Source organism: Garra rufa, chromosome 9 (genome assembly GCF_049309525.1).
Source record: "Garra rufa chromosome 9, GarRuf1.0, whole genome shotgun sequence".
In the NCBI taxonomy this organism is placed as follows: domain Eukaryota; kingdom Metazoa; phylum Chordata; class Actinopteri; order Cypriniformes; family Cyprinidae; genus Garra; species Garra rufa.
Genome location: NC_133369.1, coordinates 29,888,027 through 29,915,549, shown reverse-complemented (window position 1 = coordinate 29,915,549; position 27,523 = coordinate 29,888,027). Strand labels below are relative to the sequence as shown.

General features: G+C 37.6%; 3 protein-coding genes across 4 annotated transcripts in view; 2 read left to right on the top strand and 1 right to left on the bottom strand.

Moving 5' to 3' along the window:
- atxn1b (ataxin 1b) lies at positions 1-11,523 on the top strand. Its single transcript, XM_073847410.1, has 3 exons — positions 1-257; positions 3,744-5,829; positions 5,916-11,523. The coding sequence occupies exons 2-3, from the start codon at positions 3,940-3,942 to the stop codon at positions 6,504-6,506; spliced, it is 2,481 nt and encodes an 826-aa protein (XP_073703511.1). The 5' UTR covers positions 1-257; positions 3,744-3,939; the 3' UTR covers positions 6,507-11,523.
- A 3,099-nt stretch (positions 11,524-14,622) lies between these two features.
- On the bottom strand, positions 14,623-22,237 carry mylipb (myosin regulatory light chain interacting protein b). Its single transcript, XM_073847393.1, has 7 exons — positions 22,083-22,237; positions 21,377-21,567; positions 18,325-18,510; positions 17,983-18,180; positions 17,704-17,868; positions 16,455-16,872; positions 14,623-15,386 (listed from the first exon to the last, which is right to left on the bottom strand). Exons 1-7 carry the CDS (start codon positions 22,167-22,169, stop codon positions 15,219-15,221), a joined length of 1,413 nt encoding a protein of 470 aa, XP_073703494.1. The 5' UTR covers positions 22,170-22,237; the 3' UTR covers positions 14,623-15,218.
- A 4,495-nt stretch (positions 22,238-26,732) lies between these two features.
- The window catches only part of dtnbp1a (dystrobrevin binding protein 1a), a 24,731-nt gene continuing 23,940 nt past the window's right edge, over positions 26,733-27,523 (top strand). For both annotated transcript variants that reach the window (XM_073847610.1, XM_073847609.1), the window contains exon 1: positions 26,733-27,112. In XM_073847610.1, the coding sequence (XP_073703711.1) occupies positions 27,053-27,112 (60 nt within the window). In that variant the 5' untranslated portion in view covers positions 26,733-27,052. The remainder of the gene's footprint in view (positions 27,113-27,523) is intronic.

The following is a 27,523-nucleotide window of genomic DNA, read 5'->3' as shown; positions in this document are numbered from 1 at the left end:
CACGCAGGGCTAGTGAAACAGCGCAGACGAGGGGACTTCCTTTACCCTCAGCCCTGCGAGCAATTGTCGAAGGAAGTGGAGGAGAGTAAAGGCAGGGGGGGAAAATTGGACATGGAAGAAAACATAAATCAGAGGATTGCGTGTGTGACCTGATAACAGAGCTAAACCTGGACAAAGGACAGCTTGCCAGTGGGTAGAGTGAGTTACACTCGTAGTGCAGAGAGAGAGAGTTGTTAAAGGCTCCCCTATAAAGAAAGGTAAGGCATCATCCTTAGATCAAATGCTTGCTTGGGTTTTGAATCATACATGCTTATTGCACACTATGTTATTCTCGTATTCAATTAAGGGAAGGAAATGTGTGCATGCATTTGAGAAATCAATCTATTATTATAGTAAATAATAACCAACAGGCTTTGCAGAAATAGTTGCAATTCTCTGCATATATGACCGTGCCATTCTATACATTGGGCTTTTTTTGCTTATAGGAACAGAGAGAGAGAGAGAGAGAGAGAGAGAGCAGATAAACAGGCTTTAGTCATTGTAAAGGCAGCAACAGCTCTGTTTGGATTCATGTCTAGCTTAGGACTCCCTAGACTGCCTCTTAAAGGGACAGGCGCCCATATAAAAGGTCGTTAAGTGCAGAGAGAAGCTGCTTACAGGCGCCAAATGGACATCCTATGAGTATATAAGCATGCTTTGTGCGGAAAGAAGTTAAATGAGCGTTTAATATCGAAGAGCAGTTATGTTTGTGTTTGTATGCATAATCATTGGCAATGGTTCAGTCATCTCTGAGATGACATCATTGAAAAAGGTGTCACAGCACCCTGCGAGTAATACGTTCCTGGGGATTTTGCATTAACACACTGCACAGAATTAACTTTGTGTTACATATGGTACTATTTTTGTTTGTGTGGAAGAGGAATTACACAAGGGGAGTATTCATATTCTGAAGTCATTGTTTTGTGCATGTTCTATTAGTATTGCTTTTATTAGTGTTGTTTATGTGGGTTTCTAAGTGTGAATATGTTATGTTGATGACATTTAAACTGCAGTGGGCCTGCAGAGCATGAGATCTACTGTTCCACTGAACTAGAAGGATACTGCAAGTTGTTAATCTTTCTGGCTCTTTGGCTCAGCCACACTGTGAGCAAGTGTGTGCGAATGTGTGTGTGTGTGTGTGTGTGTGTGTGTGTGTGTGTGTGTGTGTGTGTGTCTACATTGTGAAAACTTAGTCCCTATAGAGATAGTAAATCCTACAATTGAAATCAACCACAATGATTTATTTAATAAATTAAACAATGACGTTGTGAAAGAATAGTTTCTGAGGGTTAAATATACATGTAGGGCTAAGCTCAGTTTAACAACAATAGTAGTCAATGGAAAGACTCATTGAGGTTCTTTCAATAGAAAACCCATCTGTTGTTGACATGGGCCACAGCTTTGTGGCACTGAACTGACAGAAAGCAGAAATGAAGCATCACTTTTTTATGTCTGTGTGGCTGTATTGCCTTGCAGGCTTAGGTTGAGTTAGTTATTTTGAATAGTGAGTGTATTTCAGTAGTGCTCTTTGAAACCCTCTGGAAATAGACAGGCAAATATGACACCCAGTAAGGGAAATAGCACATATGCACATGCAGACAATAATGTGTGAAATGTAGATTTTCTTGAAACTTTTTCACAAACATTCCTTCCTGAGGTCTCCTCTAAGCTGTTATATATTATATACTTGCAAGCATATGCATGCAAGTATGCTAAAGGCAGAAGAACATCTGGTTTAGAGGTTAATAGTAAACAATACTGTCTGCCTGCAATGTGAATTCATCCAGTTTTAGAATCTAATAATGTATCACAAAAATGCTTGTTATGAATCCCTGCAAATGCATGAAATGATACAGGGGAATGAATTGTTTATAATGTACTTTTGTTATGCTGTGTGCATTGAATGCTGTGTAAGACTGTGATCTATGTGATCACTACAGTTCTATTGTTCTTTGATACATGAGCACTCTGCACCAAATCACATATGCATAAGCGCGTATCAGTCCAATGGATATGCTGATGTGTATGTGTGTGTATTGTTCTCTGTGTACAATAGACTGAAGCATTTAATGGCTGTGTGTGGTGTAAGCTGTAGCAGGGGAAAGTAGGACAGTGATTGGTGCAGATCTACTGTGGTGAAGGGATCTCTCCCTCCCTCTGTTCCCCCCTCCCTCACTCTCTCTTGCTCTCTCTCTCTTTCTTCTCCACTGTTACACTCTAACGCAATAACTATGCTTGCTTGCAGGCAGTGCTCAATGTGGGTCAGGAGAGCCAGTGTTCTCTCTTTCTCTTTCTGTCTTTCTCTTCTTCATCTTTTTCCTGTCCACATACTCTTTCCGCATATTAAGTTTTCACCCTGTGCTCTCTTCATCCTCATTGATGTATGTAGATGGGCTGGATGAATATACAAACATTATTAGTTCTTAAAGGATTACTTGACTCCAGAATTAATACTTCCTGAATTTACTCACCCCATGCCATCCAAGATGTTCATGTCTTTCTTTCTTCAGCTGAAAAGTAATTAAGGTTTTTGAGGAAAACATTCCAGGGTTTTTCGCCATATAGGGGATCAATGGGTTAAAGGTCCAAATTTCAGGTTCAGTGCAGCTTCAAAGGGCTCTACGCGATCCCAGCATAAGAATAAGGGTCTAGTAAAATGATTGGTCATCTTACAAAAATAAATAATAATTACACACTTTGTAACCACAAATGCTCAACTCGACGTAGGCACGTAGTCTTACGTAGTCATGTTGGAAAGGTCACGGGTGACGTAGGCGGAAGTACAGAGGCACTGTTTACAAAGCGAACGTGCAAAGAAAGTCAAATGCCTTTAACAAAAAAAGGTAAAACAACGATGTCAGATGATTTTGAAGTTGGAGGAGAAAATGAGATGGAGTTTTTTGAACCAAAGTACGCAGACGAAGAATGAACCATGGTTGACCTTTCCAATGTGATTATGTAATGTATGAATTTGCCTAAACGCGTAGAGCTAGTGCAAGATGAGCATTTGTGATTGAAAAGTTGTTGTTTTTTTTAGAAAATGACCAATCGCTTCACTAGATAAGACCCTTATTTCTCGGCCAGGATCATGTAGAGCCCTTTGAAGCTGCATTGAAACCACAGTTTGTACCTTCAAACCACTGATCCCAATTGAAGTCCATTATATGGAGAAAAATCCTGGAATGTTTTCCTCAAAAACCATAATTTCTTTTCAGCTGAAGAAAGAAAGACATGAACATCTTGAATGACATGGGGGTAAGTAAATTATCAGGAAGTTTTAATTCAGGAGTAAACTAATCCTTTAAAGCACAAGGATGAATTAGATTTACATTTGATTATGAAGACGTCTTCATTGTAGTCCCTTAGAGATCCATTACCCTGAATAAAAGCATCATTCATAAATGCGTTAATATTTATACATGGTCTCACTTAATGAATCTACAATCTTGTGGTTAATAACAGTGTTCAGTAGAAAAGGTGAAGGTTTGGTTAGGTTAGCAATAGCATGATCTAATGAGCCCCTGCCATTACCATATTAAATACATCCATTTCAAACAATTTCTTTATCTGGCACTCATAACTAAAAGGATGTTACTGTAAGATCAAAATAGATAGGTTTGAGCTAGTTTCATAGACTCAAAGGCAGCGCACAGAGGATACACTTTCTCAATGTTTGTTTTTGTTTTTTTGTCTTTCTGATGAAGGTACGGACCAATAGCCATCAGTGAGAAATGATTCCACATGAAGCACATGGATCCTTTCATGACAAGAGTCCTGACAATGGGCAAGACTACAGTAAAAGTGGAGCAAAGTAGAACAATGAAAGTCATCTTCTACTCTGCACTTTAAAACATCCTGATCAAGACAAGTGGATTAAAATACGGGACAAGCTCCAAGACCATGAAGTCTAACCAGGAGCGTTGTAATGAGTGCCTTCCGCCAAAAAAGCGGGAGATTTTAGCTCTGGAAGAGAAGCAGGTGCTGGTGTCAGCTGCTGTTAGCGAGAGCCAGAGTGGAGAGAATTTGGCTTGGCTAGCCAGCGTTGCTACCATGGCTAGCATGGCCCACATCCCCAACAATGCAGGCCCATCACAGAGCAACAGTGCTGAGCCTGACAGCCCCCCACCATCAAATAAGGCTCTCACTGTGGTGACGGAATATCCTCCAACCACTACATCTGCTGGCTTTTCGTTCTCTTCCAATAGCTCCACATACAGAGGAGTTTTCTCTGGGCCTACCGTGCTAACAGCCAATCCTGCGGTTCTCTCCACCAGCCTTTCTCAAACCATAGGCTCAGTCCAATACACACAACTTCCCCCCAATCTCCAGCTCATAGGGCCCTACACAAGTTATATCTCTTCACAGATTGTGCCGTCCACGTCCAGTCCAACACAGCCACGGCGGACACCACAAGAGGTCTTGGCCACAACAGCTGTCATCTCCCAAGCATCCAGCCTTGATTCACAGAGTCATCATGTGATTTCTTCTATACCAAATGTTTCCCACAGTCAATGCATCCAAGTAGAGAGTGCTCCCTTGGGCTTGACAGTGTCCTCCCCTTCTGCCCAACTGCCCATTCAGATCCATCCACATTCAGCAGTCCTTGCCCCTCATGCCCTGGCCCTCACCCCCTCTCAAGTGGTTCTACACTACACAGATGGCTTCATTGCAAAGCAGCCAGACTCCCACCCCAGAGAGATGCAGAATGGTACCATAGGAGAGATTGCAGTGGTCAAGCACAGTACTGCCAAAGGGATTTCTAGCCAGCCAGAAGGCGACCAGAGCCACAAGCAAAACCACAACCTGGGCCTCCAGACCCAAGCTCAGGTCCTGCTCCCAGCAGACTACAGCAGTCATGACAGAACAGGACTGCAGACTTCGCTGATGTTGGTATCCAGTAGCCACCTTGCAGCAAACAGCAACTCAGAGCTCCAAAGTATCTTGGGGAAGGACCACTCATCTTTGCACCTTGCTGAGAGAGGAGGGATCTGCATAGGCAAGCCAATGTCCAGAGTGTCCGCCCTTAGTTCCTCAGACAGCCAAGTTTCTCCGGCCTCCACAATTTCCCCGCACACACTCCTGCAGGCTACTCACAACACTCCCCAACAAGAGCTCTCCACCAGCCTTTACTCTGCAACGCAGCTCCCAATTATTGGCTACATCACTAGTGCTTCTGGTGGACCTCAGCAAGCAGTAACTGGTTATCAGAGCAACCTGCCACAGCACGTGGTGATCTCAGGCAACCCCTCCTTGCTCATTCCGGTGAGTGCCACTAACATCAATCCAACTACTGCTGAGCCGGAGGTCACTCGCTGTTCTGTCATCCCCAGTGTAGCCAATGCATCAACAGCTCTGCCTCAGACCTTTATTAATACATCCCCACCTGCAGCTGCAGCTTCAGTCCTACCCAATGGTAAAGACATTACAGTCTCTGACGGAGGTCATGCCTCCTGTGTCGTGCCAAGTCCAACCCAAATACAGCTGCCTGTTCTTTCAGCCAGTGTGGTGGGATCTCCAGTTCCTATAACACCTCCAGCATCCACAAGCCCACACAGCTCACCATCGTCACCTTCAGCAGGCCTACCACCATTCTTCATGAAGGGCTCTATTATCCAGTTGGCAGACGGAGAACTTAAGCGTGTGGAGGATCTGCGGACAGAGGACTTTGTGCAAAGTGCGGAGGTGAGTGGAGAACTGAAGATTGATTCCAGCACTGTAGAGCGCATAGAGTGCAGCCGCACACCCAATGCTGTCATCATACAGTTCTCAGTGGGTGAGAACAAAGCCCAGGTGAGTCAGTTTCTTTTTAAACCAAGCTTTGATAGTTGAATGAACCGTTGGAACTCAAATATTATTCTTGGTTTTCTCGCCTTTAGGTCTGTGTCGAGGTTCTAGTGGAGTACCCTTTCTTCGTGTTTGGTCAAGGTTGGTCGTCCTGCTGCCCTGACCGCACCACCCAGTTGCTAGCACTATCCTGTGCCAAACTCTCTGTGGGTGATGTTTGTATATCTCTCACCCTTAAAAGCCTAAAAGATAGCATTCAAAAGAAAGATCTCTTTTCAGACTCTGTGACGAAACACAACCATACTTTGAAACCAGCCAAAAACAATGGGCCAATTGAGGAAAGACCAACCCAACTGGACGATCTTAAGAAAGGACACAAAATGACATCAGGAATGGAAAATAGTGCAGGAACACTGGTTGAGACTTCCAACCCAAGAAATGTGTTGACTCTCTTGGAGAATGGGGGCGTAAACTCTCAGACACGGGTAAACCTCCAGAACCAGGTGGAAAAAACATACACAATTAGTGTTGAGAGAGCAGTCAGCCGCAAGAGGAGATGGTCTGCCCCAGAGAGGGGAGAAATACTGAGGTCACAAGAGGACCCTCAAGTTTTACCCAAATTTTCCTTCCTCCCACATCAGCTGAAGGTCAGCATTGAGGGCCGCTCCAGCACAGGTTGCTGAGGACGTTCAGAACACCATAGAGCAGTGGTGGGGAGTCAATTTCCAACCAAGAAATACATTAATTAGCCTTACCTAATTAATTTGAGATATCACATAATGGTGATTAACTGAATAAAATTTCTTTTTGCTTGGTGTCCAAGAAAATGCTTTTGCTTCAACAGACTCAGAATACTTTCCCCATCACTGCCATGGACTCCAACAGGGACAAGGAAGAGTAGACTTACTTTTTGGTACTTTGTTGCTTTCCTATCACATTCATATCCAGGTTACTGTAACGTTAGGTCATTTTACACAAAAAAAGTGTGATCTTTTGAGTCATGTCATATGTAATATTAATCCTTAGACTTTCTTTTGAAATCAGCTGGACATTACCATTTTGGGTTGTATATTTGCAATGTCTGACCACTTTTTTCTCAGCTTGCTGAGCATTTAGTGTCTAATGTTAGTCTACTGTTATGTGTACTGAATTAATTCATAATCAGGGCTTTGACTGGATACGGACTGTTACATGGATTGATGGCAAAAGGTTAAGAGTTAAGATATGTCATTTGTGTGACTATGATTGCAAGCGACTTCTGTGAGTTGTGTGAGCTTGATTATCTTGACAGAAGCAGCCTTCCACTTGTTACTGCCCCCAATAATCCCTTGCTTACATAATGTCGTCTGAGAGTGACAGGCTTTGCTCGAGTGACTACTTTGAATCAGACTAAAGCATCAAGATACAACATTGAATGTTAAATGGTTTATCCTCATGTTATTTCAATTGCTGATAGTCTTCTAGATATGCAATACTGAGCTTTCACATACCTCATGTGTGCATTTAACAATTAACCCAATCAGATGGCCTGATCGGATCTGCGATCTCAGTTTCGAGTGAGAAAGCGTTGGAGAAATCTTCACATTGTCAAAGTGGCTGTGTAGAGAAGTCTCCGCTCAAGTCAGAATTAGCACTTTAAAGAAAGGTTAGGGGGAAGTTGAATGAATGGATGGAAACATTCCCACCTCTGTTTTGTTACTACAGCAACAGACCATTTTGAGTGCTGTTAGTCATTTCGTGCATTACTACCCATTACATGTGCAAAGCACTTCTCATTTAGTATTTTTCAATAATGATGTCTTCTTTACACTATTTTAAGTATTGTGGGCCTTAATCAGTCTAGCTGCAATAATGATTTTTTTTTTTTTGATACAATGTAATTAACATAAAACTAAATCTAAAGCCTTTAATACACTACACGATTTTTAGCTTCAGACTTGATTTCATCCAGTCGAAGGATATCAAACATGTTTGATATTTTCAGCCAATTTTAGAACACGTATTGTTTTAATTTGTGACACATCTTCTAGCAACATGGTGCACGTTTGTGCATGAGTTTGTTGTGATCAGAATGACCACAACACTTCAATATTTACAAAGTCGGTAAATGTATGATGCCTAGTGTTTTAAAAATCTATTTAGATTTTAAAAATCGTGTAGTGTATTCCAGCCTTGAGCAGCATCCTCAATGTTCAAAACAAGCCACGTTTCAAAGGTCTATCACAAACAGAATCAGCCTTTTTGTATCAAAACTTGTTTATATGAGAAATTTAGCATCTAATGAAGTTACATAGATAAAATTTACCCAGATATGATCACTTACAGTTGAGGTCAAAAGTTTACATACACATTGCAGAATCTGCAAAATAAGAGGGATCATACAAAATTCATGTTGTTTTTTTATTTAGTACTGACTTGAATAAGAGATCTATTCAAAATGTTTACATACACTTAAATCTTAATAGGGTGTTGTTACCTGGATGATCCACATCATTTTGTTGTTGTTTTGTTTATTGATAGTTGTTTATGTGTCCCTTGTTTGTCCGCTGATCTTCAGAAAAGTCCTTCAGGTCTCACAAATTCTTTATTTTTCCAGCATTTTTGTGTTTTTAAACACTTTCCAACAATGACTGTATGCTTTTGAAATCCATCTTTTCTACTACTACAGAAGGTTCAAACGCTCACTGATGCTTCAGATGGAAAAATGATGCATTAAGAGCCAGGGGTGTAAACTTTTGAACAGAATGAAATTTATTTAGTTTAGTACTACCCTTCAGAAGCGTCATACTTACATGTTTCCCAAAAGAGAAAATAAGTTCAATTTACCCTTTTCTTCAAATTCAAAAAGTTTTCTGGAGCATCAGTGAGTGTTTGAACCTTCTGCAATAGTTGCATATGAGTCCCTCAGTTGTCCTCAGTGTAAAAAGATGGATCTCAAAATAATACAGTCATTGTTGGAAAGGGTTCAAATACACAAAATTTTTGAAAAACTAAAGAATTTGTGGGACCTGAAGGATTTTTTTGAAGAACAGCACGCAGTTTAACTGTTCAGGACAAACAAGGGACTCATGAACAACTATCACTAAACAAAAAATCACAGCTGTGGATCATTCAGGTAACAACACAGTATTAAGAATCAAGTGTATGTAAACTTTTGAACAGGGTCATTTTTATAAATTCAACTACTGTTTGCTCTTGTGGACTATATGTAAACCTCTTTTCTGTGAAATATCTTATTCAGGTCCATAATAAATAACAAATAACATGCATTTTGTATGATCCCTCTTATTTTGGTCAAATAATTAACATTTTGCAGATTCTGCAAGGCGTATGTAAACTTTTGACCTCAACTGTAAATGGTAAGGACGCTGTGGAATCTAAATGGATTGCGAACACTGACCTACGACATTCTAAATGGATTATACTTTAATCTCTCACAGCCTAATTTTTGTTTGCATCAAAATAATATATAGCAACTACTCAGACTAAGGTATGTCATCCACTTTGGGTCTCTTTTAAAATGTTTAATTTCTCCATACTTAGCAGTATGCTGCTAATGACATAAACATGTCATGATCAGACTTCTCTGCAGATAAAAAAAAATATGAAATGAATGTTAAAACACTATTTTTAGATTTTAGTATCCACATTATCTATTTTCTCTGTCTTTATCTTTGCTGTGCTGGTCATGTTAAACAAATTCACCGGAATTAATTTAGTACACCGCAATGAATAAATTACAGATAAGGTAATAATCCATTTTCTTTTTTAAAAATGACAAATATAATTGCTCTATTCCATAAACAAAAGCCTTATGGGATTGTCTTCAGATGTATTTTGTGTGCAACAGTCACATCACAAAATAATTCTTATCTAACTCAACTGACTGTTTAATACATATGAGTGCTGTTATAAATGAAAAAAAATAAAACTTTGAATACATCTAAGAATTTTGCTATTTGCACAAGTAGACATTTTAAAGAGTAAAGCCGAGTGTATGTACGGAGTCTTATTAACAATTCATATTGCCAGCTCTGTAGGTCACCTAAAAACTATACAGTTTGATATGTGTGGTCATGAGTGTGAGTTTTTCCACTTACAGTAAGTCAGTTTGTTGACTGACTTAAAAAAAAGGGTATTGTTGTGTCTAGGGTTATATTCAGATGGAATCACAATAGACCTCATATTGTAGAAGTAATGCTTGATTGCACATTCAGTCCAATTTGGATTTGGATTTTATGCACTTTTGAAGAGAGAGGACAATGAAAGAGAAATGAAAGGGATTGTTGATTAGTAGCCACGCAGCTACAATACGTTCAATACAGTCTATTGTAATGGTGATATTGGTAAGGCAGTAGAAACTCAGTGCTATGACAATAGACTAGAAACCATTACAAAAGTGTCAATGTTTCTGGATTGTCGTTTGTTTCATATGTATCATTGTTCTCTCTCATTTCTCTCTCTCTCTCTTTTCCTGTGTAGCTATGTACATGTAAACCTCAGTGTGTTTGTGCACTGTGTGGATAACTACATTGAAGACAGTCAGGTTTCAACACTGGTGGCAACGAACGTTCTTTTATCCAGTCAGTGTGTGCTATTCTGTTTTTAACCTAACAACAGCAATTTATTATCATCTGCATCATTTTTGTTAACAAGGCTGTCAACCACTTGAAGGCATAAAAGCGTTATAGCGATTAATAGTCAAACTGCATTCTCAGGTTGAGAAACTGGCCCGACTGTTTTTGTTCCTGTATTACTTTTTAGCAAAAACGCTCTCAAAAACTGAGCTGGTGTTCATTTTAGCTCCAGTGCTATGACTCATGGGAAGTCACTGGCTGACTATTGCGCCCTCTACAGTCCATGCAGCCAATGTACAAATAAGGCTAACTTTTAACTAGCATGTTGACATGTAGCTCATGTGCTTGCTAAACTTGATTCATGTGGGGAAAATACAACTTTCTGTTGTTTGTACAAGGTTGGGCATCAACAATATGACTTTTAATATATATATATATATATATATATATATATATATATATATATATATATATATATATCCAAAGACAGTCAGAATTTTCTGTATGCATATGCCTCAATGGTCCATAGCCAGGATTAGTTCTAGCAATACCACAAGGCCTCATTTAGGGTTGGAAGACCAAACTTGACGTCTAGAAATTGACCTATAGCATACACATCACCGATCTCAGTGTTTTTTTTTTTATTATTTCAAGGAAGATCTAGGTCTTTTACCTCCCGTTAAACCTCAATCACCAGAGTGACACTTCTTTAAAAAAAAGAAGAAAAAAAGCACATAACTGATTTCTCATTTTCTTATATATTCGATGTAAATGACTATATTTGTGTGATTCGTTGTACCTGTGATATTTTTCTCATTCTTTGACGAGCTCCTTTTCTACAAACTTACAAAAAGCAATTAAGACAGAAGTCGACCTCAACTTTTCTAACTGTGGCGTGTTTATGTGAACAGAGCATCCGAGACTGTTCAGTGAAGTCAGTGATCATTCTTTGGTGGTGCTTGCAAGTTTTTGTAGCTGTTTTGATTTTTGTGAAATGGAAAAAGGAACATCGGACTCGACTTTTGGCAAATTTTGGCAAATTTGTCTAGTTCAATGACTTCCTGTATAGTACAAATCTATTGTATCTGTATAATCACTCTAATAAAATACTGTGCCAATTTTAGTTGCCTTTTTCCTTTGATGAACTGGGATTTTATTCAATGTGATACAAACTGACTGAAATATATTTTTTTTGCTGTACAGCCACATATAGATGCTTTGAATTATTCAATAGCAAAGACAAGGTTATGTTTGACCCCTTTAGAAAAGCCTCTTGAGACGCTGACATTCTGACTACACATGCTGTATAATTTCTATATATTTCATATATGCTGTATAAAGGGGGCACCCGTGGCCTAATGGTTAGAGAGTCGGACTTGTAACCCAAAGGTTGCAGGTTCAAGTCTCAGGTCCGGCAGGGATTGTCGGTGGGGAAGGTGAATAACCAACACTCTCTCCACCCTCAATACCACGACTGAGGTGAGTCCCTTGAGCACCGGTCCCCCAACTGCACCCCGGGCGCCGCAGCAATGGCTGCCCACTGCTCCGGGTGTGTGTTCACGGTTTGTGTGTGTTCACTACTGTGTGTGTGCACTTGGATGGGTTAAATGCAGAGCACAAATTCCTAGTATGGGTCACCATACTTGGCCTCACTTCACCTCCTTTCCTTAATTCCTCATATGTTTCAGAAAGGTTTTTTGCTGTGATGCCATAGGAGAACTGTTTTGGTTTCCCCAAAGAATCCTTCAATTGAACCAATCTTTAAAGGAGTAGTTCAATTTCAGAACAAAGGTTTACAGATAATGTAAACTCACCCCCTTGTCATCCAAGATGTTCATGTCTTTCTTTCTTCAGTCGCAAGGAAATTATGTTTTTTGAGGAAAACATTTCAGGATTTCTCTCCGTATAATGGACTTCTATGGTGCCCCCGAGTTTGAACTTCCAAAATGCAGCTTCAAAGGGCTCTAAACGATCACAGCTGATGAAAGAAGGGTCTTATCTAGCAAAATGATCGGTTATTTAAAAAAAAAAACAATTACAACTGATATACTTTTTAACCTCAAATGCTCGTCTTGTCTAGCTCTGTGTGTACTCTCCGTAGAGATTAAAAAGTTTATAAATTGTAAATGTTTTTAGAAAATAATCGATCGTTTCGCTAGATAAGACCCTTCTTCCTCGGCTGGGATCATTTAGAGCCCTTTGAAGCTGCATTTTGGAAGTTCACTTGCGGGCACCATAGAAGCCCATTATATGGAGAGAAATCCTGAGATGTTTTCCTCAAAAAACATAATTTCTTTACGACTGTAGAAAGAAAGACATGAACATCTTGGATGACAAGGGGGTGAGTACATTATCTGTACATTTTTGCTCTGAAAGTGAAAATATTTTTATTTTAAGACCATTTATTTAAAGAACCTTGTGCATTGATGCTAAAAGCTTACCATGCATTGCCCTATGTCACTGCTTATAGATATGCACTTCTGAGACAGCACCTTCTGGTAGATACCTAACATAAAACTCCAGCCATCCATTACATAACATGCAAACACCTGTTGTGTTCTGCCTGAAGTGTCAAAGTATAGCTTGACATGAAAACAGCCTGTGACTCAGATGGGTGAGATTGTGCAAGAGTTATGAACTTTGGGCCATAGGTTTGTCTGTAAGCCTATAGGTAATTCATAGTAGTTTTCTTCATGGAGAACATTTTGTTCCTTGTTCCAGTCTAGCAGATGACAGACAGACCATCCCAATCTGGGGCAGTAGAGACAAGAGGAACTGTTTTTTCTTTCATGAACATTTACTACCTTATTTCATAATGTCTTTATCCACCAAATAAAATTCATATCACGCATCTTATATATACTATACATCAAATATCACACAAGGATGTTTACCCTTACGAAAATTAACTATGGTTTGACTACAAATGGGGGAAAAAAACATGGTTACTATAGTTAAACCATGTTAACCACAAATTATCCATGGTTTTGATACACTAACCATAGTTTAACCATGGTATTTGTAGTGAAACTGTGGTTATACAAATGGTAATATCAATATGCAAAAAAAACATGGTTAATACACTTTTACTACAATAATACCATGGTTAATTTTCGTAAAGGTAGCACTGTTATAAGCGAAATGCTTTCATACAACAGTTCGATAAACAAGTTGTAGGCCTAAATATTGAGTAATTTACCTTGTAAACACAATATTGCCAGTTAATATGTCTGTTTTCACTTCACCGAAGAAAAACGTTCCAAACGAAGCCAAAGCAACAAAAACATTAGTAGTCTTTCTTTTTTAAATGAATAAATGTACTTGAACTGATCGGTTGATATAATTCAATGGCTCACTCAATAAAACGTGGCTGTATTCTGAACAGCATACTAGCATATTGGTCGTATATTTCTGCAATATGACAAACATATTAGAAGTATTATAGTGTACCTGTTGCGAATTCAGTCCGTCTATTTCGTTCAGTCGGTGTTTACTGAAGGAATCAGATGAATGAATTAATGACTCACTCTTAAAGATTTGTCGCCTCCTACTGTTGTATTGATGTATCCTTTAAAAAGAGTCACTTAAAAATCTTCACCACTGATGGACAGACTAAAGCCTCTCTGGCGTTAAAAAGTGCATATATAGTATATATTCAGAATATTTATATCAATTTATAGGTTTTATTTAAAGTGTATTTTTAACTGGGCATGCTCTGTAAAGAGGTATAACACGGTCAGGGCACTTATTTTATAGTTATCTTTACTGTACTTTACTGTACTTGTCTAGCCTCCTTAGCATTATCTTGACGTGTATAAGGTGTAACCTTTGCCATCAATTCACTTTCGACATGTCAGACACTTTACATATCAGTACTGTAGTACATACAGCATATCAGTAGTTACATGTACAGTATATCAGTAGTTTTACGTGCAAAACGTGAGTTTTGTGCAGTATGTACAGTACATGTACAGTAATGTTTATAGACAGGGCTTGTGTGTAATACTAGCTGCATTAAATTATTTATTCCCTAAAGATCATGGCAAGGTTATTTCATCAAGGTTTGCTCATTCAAACATGTAAATATAATTTGCATATTTTAAAAAAATATAATACAGCTCAATATGGGTGGATACAATCTGCATGACCAAAGGTGCACATGGAAAGATTTAACGTCATTGAATTATTTAAACAAAACGAAAACAAAAATACCAGGCAGGTATTAAAAGGTGTGTAAAAGCTTTTTATTTCATAACAAAATATGATAAAATACCTGTCAATATGAAAGAGGACAAAATTCTTTGTTACTTGGACATTTTTGTAATATAATAGCAGTTGCGCTACAAAGAAACCATTTTCATGTAATTTACCAAAATGTATTTTTTTAAATATCTGTAAGATAAAACTGTATACACACACACCCACACAGACAAATATAAAATACACCTTTAAAAGTCCTTTCTGATATAGAACATAGTTGATGCGGAGTGTTAACTACTACATTTGTATATAAGTAAACAAATACATAAAAATATGGCTGTGTACCATACACAATATTTGCCTCTCTAAATGACCTCCAGTGTAAAACTGTTTATTCATTTTAATGCCTATAAATAATGTGCATACTGTGAAAAATAACAGTATGATTTACAGTAGTAATTGTTTTTTTGAGGTACTTGCGGATAGCCGGCCTCACTCTGTGCAGTTAAACTCACTCTTTTAAAAAACACTGCATATTTATCAAAACTTTTTTTCTGTATGTTTCAAAACAGTCTGTGGCCAATAGTGTCCATGTATAGTGTGCAGATGTTATCCATTCTACATCTGGCAGGTATTTTCTTTATCGCCACAATCCTCTGAGACAGCAATCCCTCTGGGCAAACTGAAGGTGGTGGTTTTTGCCTCTGCCAGGCCAAGCAGACTGGCACAGGTGGGTAAATAAACATGCTGAACACGGTCCACATCTGAACGGCACACTGGACAACACTGAGGAAAGTGGAGAGAAGGGAAAATAACATTAATGTTAGTGAACAAACATATTCTTCTTATCTAAACCTCTATATTTTTTTATTGTTCATGTTAATTATGCAGTTAGGCGATGTGCCAGTTTTAACTATACAGTCATGCACCACTGAACTGATAAAACACTACTGTTATGTCAGAGGGTAAAACTCAAAAGGTCACAAGACTGCTGCGTAACGAGAAACGTCTGATTATCAAGATCTTCAGCCGCTAATGGTTGACAGTACATGCCAGGAGGGTAACCAGAGGTTATGTAAGCCTAATAGTGTAAGTTCTCCTAATCATTAACTTAACTGGTCAATTTTGATGATCGATAAGTATGAGAAAATCTCATATGCAACTATTACAGAAGGTTTGAATGCTCACTGATGCTCCAGAAAGAAAAAATAATGCATTAAGAGCCGGGGGGTGTAGACTTTTGAACACAATGAAGATGAGTACATTTTTGTAAAAATTTTTGCCTAAATATCATATTTTTTTCATTTAGTACTGCCCTTCAGAAGCTACAGAAGATACCTTCTGTAATAGTTGCATATGAGTCCCTCAGGTGCCCTCAGTGTGAAAAGATGGATCTCAAAATCATACAGTCAGTGTTGGAAATGTTTAAAATACACCAAAATGTTGAAAAAATGCATAATTTGTGGGACCTAAAGGATTTTTCTGAACAACAGCAGCCAGTTTAACTGTTCAGGACAAACAATGGACTCATGAACAACTATCACTAAACAAAAAACACATCTGTTGATCATTCAGGTAACAACACAGTATTAAGAACCAAGTGTATGTAAACTTTTGAACAGGGTCATTTTTATAAATTCAAATATTATTTTCTCTTGTGGACTATATGTAAATGTATTTTATATGAAATATTTTATTCAGGTCAGTACTAAATAAAAAATAACATGCATTTTGCATGATCCATCTTATTCTTAATTAACATTTTGCAGATTGTGCAAGGTGTATGTAAACTTTTGACTTCAACATATATATAGTTCTAAATAGCACTTATCTTAGTAACTATGCAATAATCACCTGAAGCTGGCTGGCACAGTTATAGCAGCAGAACATGTGTCCACATGGACAGAACGCAGCATCGATCTCCTGTTCGCAGCACAGAGAGCAGGTCAGGGCCTCTTGTAGCCGTTGGAGCTTCTCCTTCAAAACATAAGTTTCTCTGCAGCCGACGCACGTCCGTTCTTCCCTTTGAACTTTTGTCTGTCTCAGCGGAGAGTGACTGCAACTGTCTCTTGGGCTCCCACATCCAGTCACAGACATCCCTGCATTGAACAGAGCTCGTCGCGCACGATCGTACACTTCTTTGGATGTGCGCTGGATGTCAAAGATGTACCTTTTGCCAAGGTCGATGCTTTCGTTGAGAAAGAGGGAGGCCAGGTGACCCTTGAAGTCACGGCTATATTGCATCTTCACTGTGCTCATTACAGTGTCACACCTGAAGAGTGAAGTTCAAATTAAAAATGGGTATTAAATAGTCTATAATTGCTTTATGGTTTATATGTTTATATGTTAAATTGATCACTAATGGAGTATAAAGTTTCTGTATTGCAGGTGTTGTGAATACACAGAACCTAGAAAATCTGCTAATCCTTACGTCAAGATGATTTTAAAGGGATAGTTCACTTAAAAATGAAAATTCTGTCATTAATTACTCACCCTTATGTCGTTCCAAACCCGTAAGACCTTTGTTCATCTTCAGCACAAATTAAGATATTTTTGATGAAATCTGAGACCTGTCTGAACCTGTATAGACAGCAATGCAATTGATACGTTTAAGGCCCAGAAAGGTAAAATTCATTATTTTTGTTTTCTTTGTGCACAAAAGGTATACTCATAGCTTCATAACATTACAGTTGAACCACTGATGTCACATGGACTATTTTCATGATGTCCTTACTACCTTTCTGGGCCTTAAAAGTGTCAGTTGCGTTGCTGTCTATGAAGGGTCCGAAAAATCTCTTGGATTTTATCAAAAATATCTGACAAAATTTGTGTTCCAAAGATGAATGAAGGTCTCACGGGTTTGGAATGACATGAGGGTGAGTAATTAATGACAGAATTTTAATTTTTTTTTCAAACTACCCCTTTAAGTTAAAATGTCTGTAATTAAACACAGTTGTATTGCTGTTAACAAAAACTAAAATGAAAATTAAATGAAAATATGTTTGTTGGATGCATGTTTATAATAAAAATATAACATGCTAAATAAAATAAAACTAGGACAAACCTAAAAAAAAAAACTATCCAATAACATAACAATATTCACCTATAAAAGGCATGGATTTCTGTGATAGCACGATATAGTCCATTGGCAGCACTGGGACTGATGAACTTAAAAAGAAGAACCACATTGTCCCCACTGTCTTTTGTAATGGTTACATACACATTTCTTCCAGACTGAGTGGCCATTTGAATGACTGGGTAAATTATTCTGAAAGAAGAAATAAAGATGTGATGTTATAGCCACATTTGTTTTAAATCTTTGAATGACCTGGTATTTAACAATGTTTGTTGTCAATGTTTTTTGGTTGTCATACATATGCACCTTTCAATAGGGGTGAAATCTGTTTTGCAGACAAACAGGCCCTCTGGTCCGACCCCGATGAGCAGCTCCTGTCCCTCAGAGTCACGCACGGAGTGCCACTCGACGCCATAGTAGTTGAGGGAAGAAACAAGCTGCAGGGCTTGATATTCCGCTGAAGCCTGACTAACACCCTCCAGTGACTTGTGCCTCAAAAAAATACTATAAAAACACAAAACACACCATTGTTATTCCACACAACTGTCTCAATGACGTTCTTTCTACTACATTCAGAGGAAGAATTACTGTAGTGTTATTTGAAGGATGTTATTCTGACTGAAAATATACACTTTCCAGTGTTCTTACTTGTTGATGGTGTCATGACTAGGGTCTTGACCGTAGATCTGGGAGTAGCAGTATTTGGCTGTGTTGTGGTTGTAATCTCCAAACTCTGCCTGAGCAAGTAGCGCACAGAGCTCGATCGCCTGCTCCGCATCCAATCGCAAACTTCCTTTGAATAGCTCTTCTTTCACATGCATCAGAAACAAATGCCTGCAAAGTAACAGAAAATACATGTAAAAGATTGAATAAATCCAATTGTAAACAATTTAATTAATGAATTTCATCAAAAAATGCATTAGTCAAGTATTTCATAGGTAATTTCATAAGTAATATACACACAGAAAAAGAGAAAAAAGAAAAAAGTCCACCTTGGCTGAAACCCTATAAATGTGGACATAATCATAAAGCAAGCCTCAGCTTCTTACTGAAATGTGCTGAATCATCAGTACAAACTTTAGCACCCTGAGGGAAAGAAAACTTTCTTAACTCCACTTCATAACCATAAAGGATATGTATCATATTTGATATGTGAATTACTAAGCTCTCCTAATTATCAACACTTGAAACTTGAAAAATGTGTTATACGCAATCTTCTCCATGCTTGCTGCTTTCTGACTGATAGTTTATACTTTTTTGGCAAGAAAAAGTCTCAGTACATTTTTTTAAATGTCCCCTTCAGCTTGTGGTATCATGGTATAGGTTTCTTTCTGCTGTAAAATCTTGTTGCTTTTTGGAAAATAAATGTAAGAATAACTTATATTGTTATTAATATTTCAAGATGAACATTTACTGGACTGAAGCAACTTAGATTTACATGAACATATATACTTCTTCTCTTTTTTTTTTTTTTTTTTGAAAAATCATGTTAAAATACAGGTTTTTGAGGAATGTGTATTTATTGCATTGCTTAATAAGTTTGACCCGCTTTTTTTCAGAAACATTTTTGTGTATGTGAACCCTTTCCAACAATGACTGCATGATTTTGAGATCCATCTTTTCACACTGAGGACAACTGAGGGACTCAAATGCAACTATTACAGAAGGTTAAAAAAGATACTTTAAGAGCCAGGGGTGTAAACTTTTGAACAGAATGAAAATGTATGCTTTTTTTTTTTTTGCCTAAACATCTTATTTTTTCATTTAGTACTGCCCTTCAGAAGCTACAGAAGATACTTACATGTTTCCAAGAAGATAAAATAAGTTACATAAACCCTGATCTTCAAATTCTAAAAGTTTTCACCCCCCGACTTAATGCATTGTGTCTCCTTCTGGAGCATTAGTGAGCTTTTTTAATGAGGGAGAATTTGTGGGACCTAAAAGATTTTTCTGCAAAACAGTGGGCAGTTTAACTGTTCAGGACGAACAAGGGACTCATGAACAACTATCACTAAACAACAACAACAACAAAAAAAAACAGCTGTGGATCATTCAGGTAACAACACAGTATTAAGAATCAAGTGTATGTAAACTTTTGAACGGGGTAATTTTTATGAATTCAACTATTATTTTCTCTTGTGGACTATATGTAAATGTCTTTTATGTGAAATATCTTATTCAGGTCAGCACTAAATAAAAAAATAACATGCATTTTGTATGATCCCTCTTATTTTGTATAAATCTCATTGATTTACATTACAAGCTATCAGACTTTCATTTGACTTTTTGCTACATAAACAACAACTTTTAAACCAAATTGCATATTTTTGCTCAACTTGGGCCTCTGAATAAAACTGATGCGTTTTTTCCTCCTCGAGGGTGTGCTCTATATTTTCACTATATGGGCCTTGTGTATTATTAATATGATACAAAACATATGCAAACTTTAGGTTTTCTTTTATATTTTATCTAAAGATTTTGTACTTTTAAACTTTTGTGACTCACTATTATTTAGGTTTATTTTATTATAGGTTTATTGAGATGACAGTGTGTGAAAATAATGTGAACGTTTAAGTTTTTTTTTTTAATCACCAATATGTAGTTGTATCTCTCAAAAATATTCATGCACTGTCAGCCCACTGATACAATCTAAAAAATTAGCTGGCTTGAAGCCAGGGTTACTCAGCAGCCTAAACCCATTGAACTTTAGTAACAGGAGCAGACTTGTGACTTCAGGCAAATATCTCTAGAACTTGACATAGATCGCTTGTACATGTGAGAACAGGAAAGAGATAGTATAATACATTTACAAACTTCTCAGTAATGCAGATCAAACCTATTGCCAACTGACATATGTTCAGTACTGCATCACATAAAGACAAGTAGCCTATTAAGCCAATATGCACAGCCCGCACTATAATAAGTAATCTGTTGACATAGCCATGCATTTAAACTCTGAGAAAGAATAACAAAGGCTAATGGAGAGGGAGCTGGATTAAGTCCCAGCATTGTATAAGATTATGCAACAGGGAGAATCACATTACAGTGCGTTTCGACTCAGAAACAGACATACTGACACTTCCCAACCCCCACCCCCACCAACAGCCCTCATCAGACGTGACTGAACAGCTCCACTAGACTCCAGTTGGGAACACACTGTACTACCGTTCCAGAGCATCCCACAAAATGGCTACTTTTCTTAAACTTCAGGGAGCATTTGTAAAGATTTGAGCATACACGCATAGATGCCTAAAAGCCTCCAGAGGATTATTATTAGCCTCAGCAGGCCTACATAAGGGCACTCCCTAACTGAAAGGGTACCAGTTTCAAGAGCAAACATGTACACAGGTAACTCCCTACCACAGAGGTAAAAGAAAGACATCATATGAATAAATGCATGGAGATGTGGGTCAAAGGTAAGAACACCAAACAACAGAACCACCGAAGCATATGGCATTTTAAAATTTACTGTCACTTTAAGCAGTTTAAGCAGCTGCTTCCTGTTTGCGCTCATAGGAAAACAACTAAAAGAACAGAACTGTTAACCACGTGCCTTGAATTCTCCAAACTGAGCAAACATGTGAAACCTCAGACTCTGCAGCAACAGACAGATCCTTTTTTTCAAAAATGTTGCAGTAAAACAAATTATAACTAACTATGGGCGCTAAGATAAAATAATACCACTTAGGTAGAATTTCACCTGGTTTGCTCTTGCAGGATTAGATGTGGCTCAACAAAGAACTTGACTCGCAGCCTCAGTCTGCAGGGAGACATGCAGTCCACTTGTTGAGAAATCCGGTTTCTGAGATTCATCCATAAAATCTCTCCTTTTGTACCGGTGAACTGAAGCCCAAAATAATCTACCTCGATAATTCCCATTTTCCGACATATCTGTGGATTAAAAAGAAAAACATTAAATGGTCATTTTTTTAATGCATAAGTATATGTGCTTTCATCTGAAGAATGCTGGGACTTGGGCTTTTATCACCCCTCCTCCTTCAGAAAGACAAGACATATTACATAAAAGGGACTTTTGAAGTGGCAATGTGGTATGAGAGAACACCTGCTTTTAAAGAAAATTGCTGATGCATAAATAATTCTACAAAAGAATGAGTTCTCACAAATTTTTGTGTATACAGTTTGCTATAGTTGTGAGCTTCTTGGAATAGAAAGTCACAAATGTTGCAAATTATTTAATGTTAAAATAATTTTTAACATAGCTGAAAATTGCCAAAGTTTTGTGTTCTAGGCTATACAGTAATTTGCCATGACATTCATGCTAATACATTACATTTGCTCTCTTGTATATGATGCTAATTAACATGTGATACTTAAGAAATGATTTGATAACTTTTAACAACCTAATCTTTAAATTTAAACTTGAAACGTGAATTCTCGACACTCACCTTATTGAGAATGTCCTCTCCGTTTGCTTTTGGGTCCACCTCCACTTCCAGAACCACCGAGTCCGGACGAGTTATGTGGCATAACATGGTGAATACAGTTATTGTTTCACACACAGTCCAGGATAGCCGAGAAAAGGTCCCGTGGCTCACGAGGATGGCTCATACCCCATTGGAAAACCAGCGAGGGCAGGTTTATGAAGCCCTGCTCAAACTCAAAGATCCGCCTCTCCGTTATCTGATGTCCGATTCGCGAATCATTCTTTTGAACAGGTTCTTTTTAATGATTGAGCGAACTGATTCGTAAAGCGTTTGTTCAACGAAACTGCGTTTCTCTACAGGTCTTCGTGCTAATTTACATAAAACGACGATTTAAACGATTGAATTTGAACTACTTTATACACAGAATACTGAGTGTCTTAATACATCTCATAGCATTCAAAACTGGTGACCAAGGTGAACTCAGGTAAAGTGGGCCCCTATTTGTAAAACGTTTAATTTAGATACCTAGATGTTTTTTTTTTTCTTTATTACTTTTTGTTTACTTTAAGGTCCAGCTGTAATATTTCAGTTTGAATATAGTTTATATAAAGTGTTATTTGCAAGATATATACCAATAAACATTTTGCGGGCATGTAGGCCTACTCCAGACAAATTTCTTTTCAGGTAAAGTGGGCCAACCCTTATATTTGAAAAATTATTCTGTGTCTTAATTAAAAACAAACTATGTATTAACATATGTGACCCTGGACCACAAAACCAATCATAAGGGTCAATTCTTTTAAACTGAGATATACACATCATCTGAAGACTGAATAAATAAGCTTTTCACCGGTGTATGGTTTGTTAGGATAGAACAATATTTGAACTATTTGAAAATCTGGAATCTGAGGGTGCAAAAAAAAAGTATTTTCAGAAAATCGCCTTTAAAGTTGTCCAAATGAAGTTCTTAGCATATGCATATTACTAAGCAAAAGTTAAGTTTTGATATATTTATGGTAGGAAATTTACAAAATATCTTTATGGAACATGATCTTTATTTAATATCCTAATGATTTTTGGCATAAAAAAATGATAATTTTGACCCATACAATGTATTTTTGGCTATTGCTACAAATATACCCATGCTGACTGGTTTTGTGGTCCAGGGTCACATATATGATCAGACAAACATATTTAACAAACCCAAAAAATATATAACCTATATAGCAGTCAACATTTGAAGTGGATCAAAAAAGCTTTTTAAAACGGGTATTGTTTTGGTTTTAGGACAACTTTGATGAAAGGTTTTGATCCACTTCAAATGCTGACTACTATATATCCTACAGGTTATGAGTAAAATAAATCATGTGTAAATCTCAATTCATGTGTGAAATTTTAAACAACTAAAAGAACATGTGCGTTGACATTAAAATTCAGAATATTCAGAAATCTGAATAATGTTTGAAAACAAAAATGAACTCTACAGTATTTTAAAGATGCGACTATAACAAAAGCAATAACAAACAAGCCAAAAAATAATAAGAGGAACATTTAAAATAGTAACCATATGTAAAAATGTTTTTCTGTCTATGCTTTCTAAACACTTAAACTATTTACAATTTTAATACTCTGCATCTATATTTTTCTCCTCTTATCCCTTCATCACGTCACAGATTGATCTTCATGCTTAGACTTCTTTTCTCTCTTTCCTTTCTTTCATCTCTGACTCGAATTTCTGACTGCAGTCTCATTTCAGTTTTCCAAAAAAGCTAATTATAAATGGTAACTATAAAATATCCAGTGAATGTCAAATTATTTAATGAATTTGGGTGTAAATACTGAAAGTTAAAGGTTGGCCCACCTTACCTGAATCTCACTGGCCCACCATATCTAACACATTCAGACAAAGTGGGCCAGCAATATTTAAACGCCTTTCAAAATATTTAATCCCACCGGTCACAATTGTGACCGTAAAAAAAGGTTTTCATTTTAAAAGCTCTAAACACTTTACTGACTGATGTTTCAGTGCACTTCCTGCAAATATGGAAAAAATAAAGGGTCTCAATTAAATATGTGCAGTTTCATATAGTTAATGCAAATTGTCACCAGAGCAGTTTATTTCCTGTTTGCATCATAAGACGCATAAAAACTCCAAAACATAAGGCTAGTAAAGTATGTTAACATAAAGATAGGACAAAGATTTTTGGTACACATTATCCCTAATGTGTCTAGTATTAATATTATAAATTCACATATATTCAGTTTTATTGAGTGTTGTCATAAGATAAGTAAACATGTTGATGGTCACAATTGTGACCGGTGGGATAACAGTGAACTTAGGTATACAGTATAAATCTAATGCGGTTGTTAGTGAAGATTGCACTAAAATGTTGCAATGACAAAATATTGCACTAAATAAAAAGTTCAAATGTTACAAACAAGTTACAATATTGATGTTGCAATACTGGTAGCACTAATATAACAATTTGATGATATATGTTACAATAAAGTAATAATTTTAAAATACATTGATAATTATATTTTTTTGTCTTTTATCTCAGTATTCCTATGAGTGTTGTATAAGGGTTTTAAGTGTGCAGTAGTAACCCTAGAATGTGATCAAACAGTTTAAAGTAGCTGGGCTAAGATATAGTCAAGCCTGAAATTATTCATACCCCTGGCAAATTCTGACTTAAAGTTACTTTTATTCAACCAGCAAGTTTTTTTTTATTTATTAGAAATGACACTGACATCTCCCAGAAGATAATAAGACGATGTACAAGAGGCATCATTGTGGAAAAAATTATTACTCATCTTTTATTTACATTTGAACAAAAAGTGGCATGTCCAAAATTATTCAAACCCTTCTCAATAATCAATAGAAAAGCCTTTATTGGCTATTACAGCAAACAAACGCTTCCTATAATTGCTGACCAGCTTTTTGCATGTCTCCACTGGTATTTTTGCCCAATCATCTTTAGCGATGAGCTCCAATTCTTTCAGTTTGGAGGGTCTCCTTGCCATCACCCTGATCTTTAGCTCCCTCCACAGATTCTCAATTAGATTTAAGTCAGGACTCTGGCTGGGCCACTGCAAAACGTTAATGTTTTTGTCTGCTAACCATTTCTTCACCACTTTTGCTGCGTGTTTTGTGTCTTTGTCGTGCTGAAATGTCCACTGGTGCCCAAGGCCAAGTTTCTCTGCAGACTGCCTGATGTTGTTGTTGAGAATTTTGATGTATTGCTCCTTTTTCATGGTGCTGTTTACTGTGATTAGGTTCCCTGGTCCACCGGCTGAAAAACAATGTTTGACAGTGGGGATGGTGTTCTTAGGCTTGAAGGCTTCTCCTTTTTTATGCCAAATGAAGGCTACATCATTGTGGCCAAACAATTCAATTTTTGTTTCATCTGACCATAAAACAGAAGACCAGAAGTCTTCTTCTTGCATTTGCAAAGGCCAAGCGGGCTTTTGTTTGCCTTATCTGGAGAAGTGGTGTCCTCCTTGGTCTGCGTCTGTGGAACCCAGCAGTGTGCAGTGTCCGTTGGACTGTGTGCCTTGAGATGTTGCCACCAGCAGAGCCCAGATTCATCAGAATGGCCTTGGTGGTGATCCTTGGATGCTTTTTTACCTCTCTCACTATCCTCCTGGCCAGCACAGGTGTCACTTTTGGCTTCCGATCACGTCCTCTGAGATTTTTCACAGTGCGGAACGTCTTGTATTTTTTAATAATACTTTGCCCTGAAGCCACTGGAACTTCAAAACATTTAGATATGGTCTTATAATCCTTTCCTGACTTGTGAGCAGCCACAATGCGCAGCCGCAGGTCCTCAGTATGCTCCTTTGTCTTAGCCATGACTGTCCACAAACCAACAGCAGAGAGCTTCTGTTTTTCACTTGTTGAGTTGTTTAAAACAGCTGTTCCCAATGAATCAGGGTAATTAGGATGCTCTAGAACAGCTTGGACTATTTGGAATGGTATTGAACTTTGGATTTTCCCATAGACTGTGAGGGTATAAATAATTTTGGACATGCCACTTTTTGTTCAAATGTAAATAAAATCTGAGAAATATTTTTTTCCACAATGATGCCTCTTGTACATCGTCTTATTATCTTTTGGGAGAAGCCTGTGTCATTTCCGGTCAAAAAAAAAAAAAAAAAAAAAAAAACTTGCTGGTTGAATAAAAGTAACTTTAAGTCAGAATTCGCCAAGGGTATGAATAATTTCGGGCTTGACTGTATATAACCATTTTTATGACTGCAGAAATATATTAATTCGGTATACATATTATCCCACCGGTCACAATTGTGACCAACTGTAAAACACAATTTTTCACACACTTTACCAAAAAAAATCCAAAAATAATGATTGATTATTTCAAAGGGTTAGCCTACTAATGACACATGATTTGGATATTTTCATGACTGGGAAAAAATTGGGATTAAACAGGTTAAGAACTATTGTTATGCTCTGAAAGTATAAATCCACTGAGCACAATACAATCAAACAGCTTACTTTACCTGAATTCACCCTATGTGATGGTCTGTATGTTTAAACTTCATTGAGTAGGCCTATATTGAACCAGTTCATTGAAATGAACTGTATAGTGAACCGATTCGCTGAATCGCTGAATAAGCTTCAGTCACTTTCACTCTCAGTTAGGAGGCGTGTGTTTAACTAGTACAGGAAGGGCTCATGTTAGTACAGCTTTCTGACAGGCAACGAGGAATAACAATTTTAACTTAAGACAAACTGGGTGTGATAATAATATAGAGATTCAAATCTACTGAGAAGGTAAAACAGTGGCTGCATGAATAAGCGAACTAGTCCTGCAGACATTGTCCGACGGAGAAAAGCCCTCAACGGGACATTAGGACACTGTCATCTGACAAAGGATGACCGGAGCCCTCGTGAAAGACTGTAGGCAAACACAGATCTAATCTAAATGTCATTAATCAAGCCTGTGTAGAAGGATTTAAAGCAGCTCAAGGACATGTTTGAGAATTTCAGAGAGAGACTGCAAACGGTGCAGCAGGACTTCACATCAGGGTATGTAACGTTATATTTGCTGCCTGGCTGCTTTCATACTCTCCAGGGACTTAATAAGGTGTTGATGTAGCAAAATTAGGCGACCTTTAGAACCTGTACAGGTATTACACAATATTGACACAACTTCTGCTTTGGCTTCCTCACGAGAGTGTCCACTATTCAGCGGAGAGCCGAGAAGTGGATGCTAGCTAATTAGCCTGCTAATCAGCTCACTTACAGCAGAGAGTGTAGTTTGTTTTTGTCTTAGGTAACGTTATTCACAAAACAAAGGCTGCTGGGTATATACATAAAGTGTGTTTAATAATGTGTATTTTTAGGAGGAGGGAAACATTCGAGGTGTTTAATGCTGTCAAGTTAGCCGCATGCTAACAACTGCAATCTGGAATTGCACTAATAACTTGCAGCTGACCGTCAT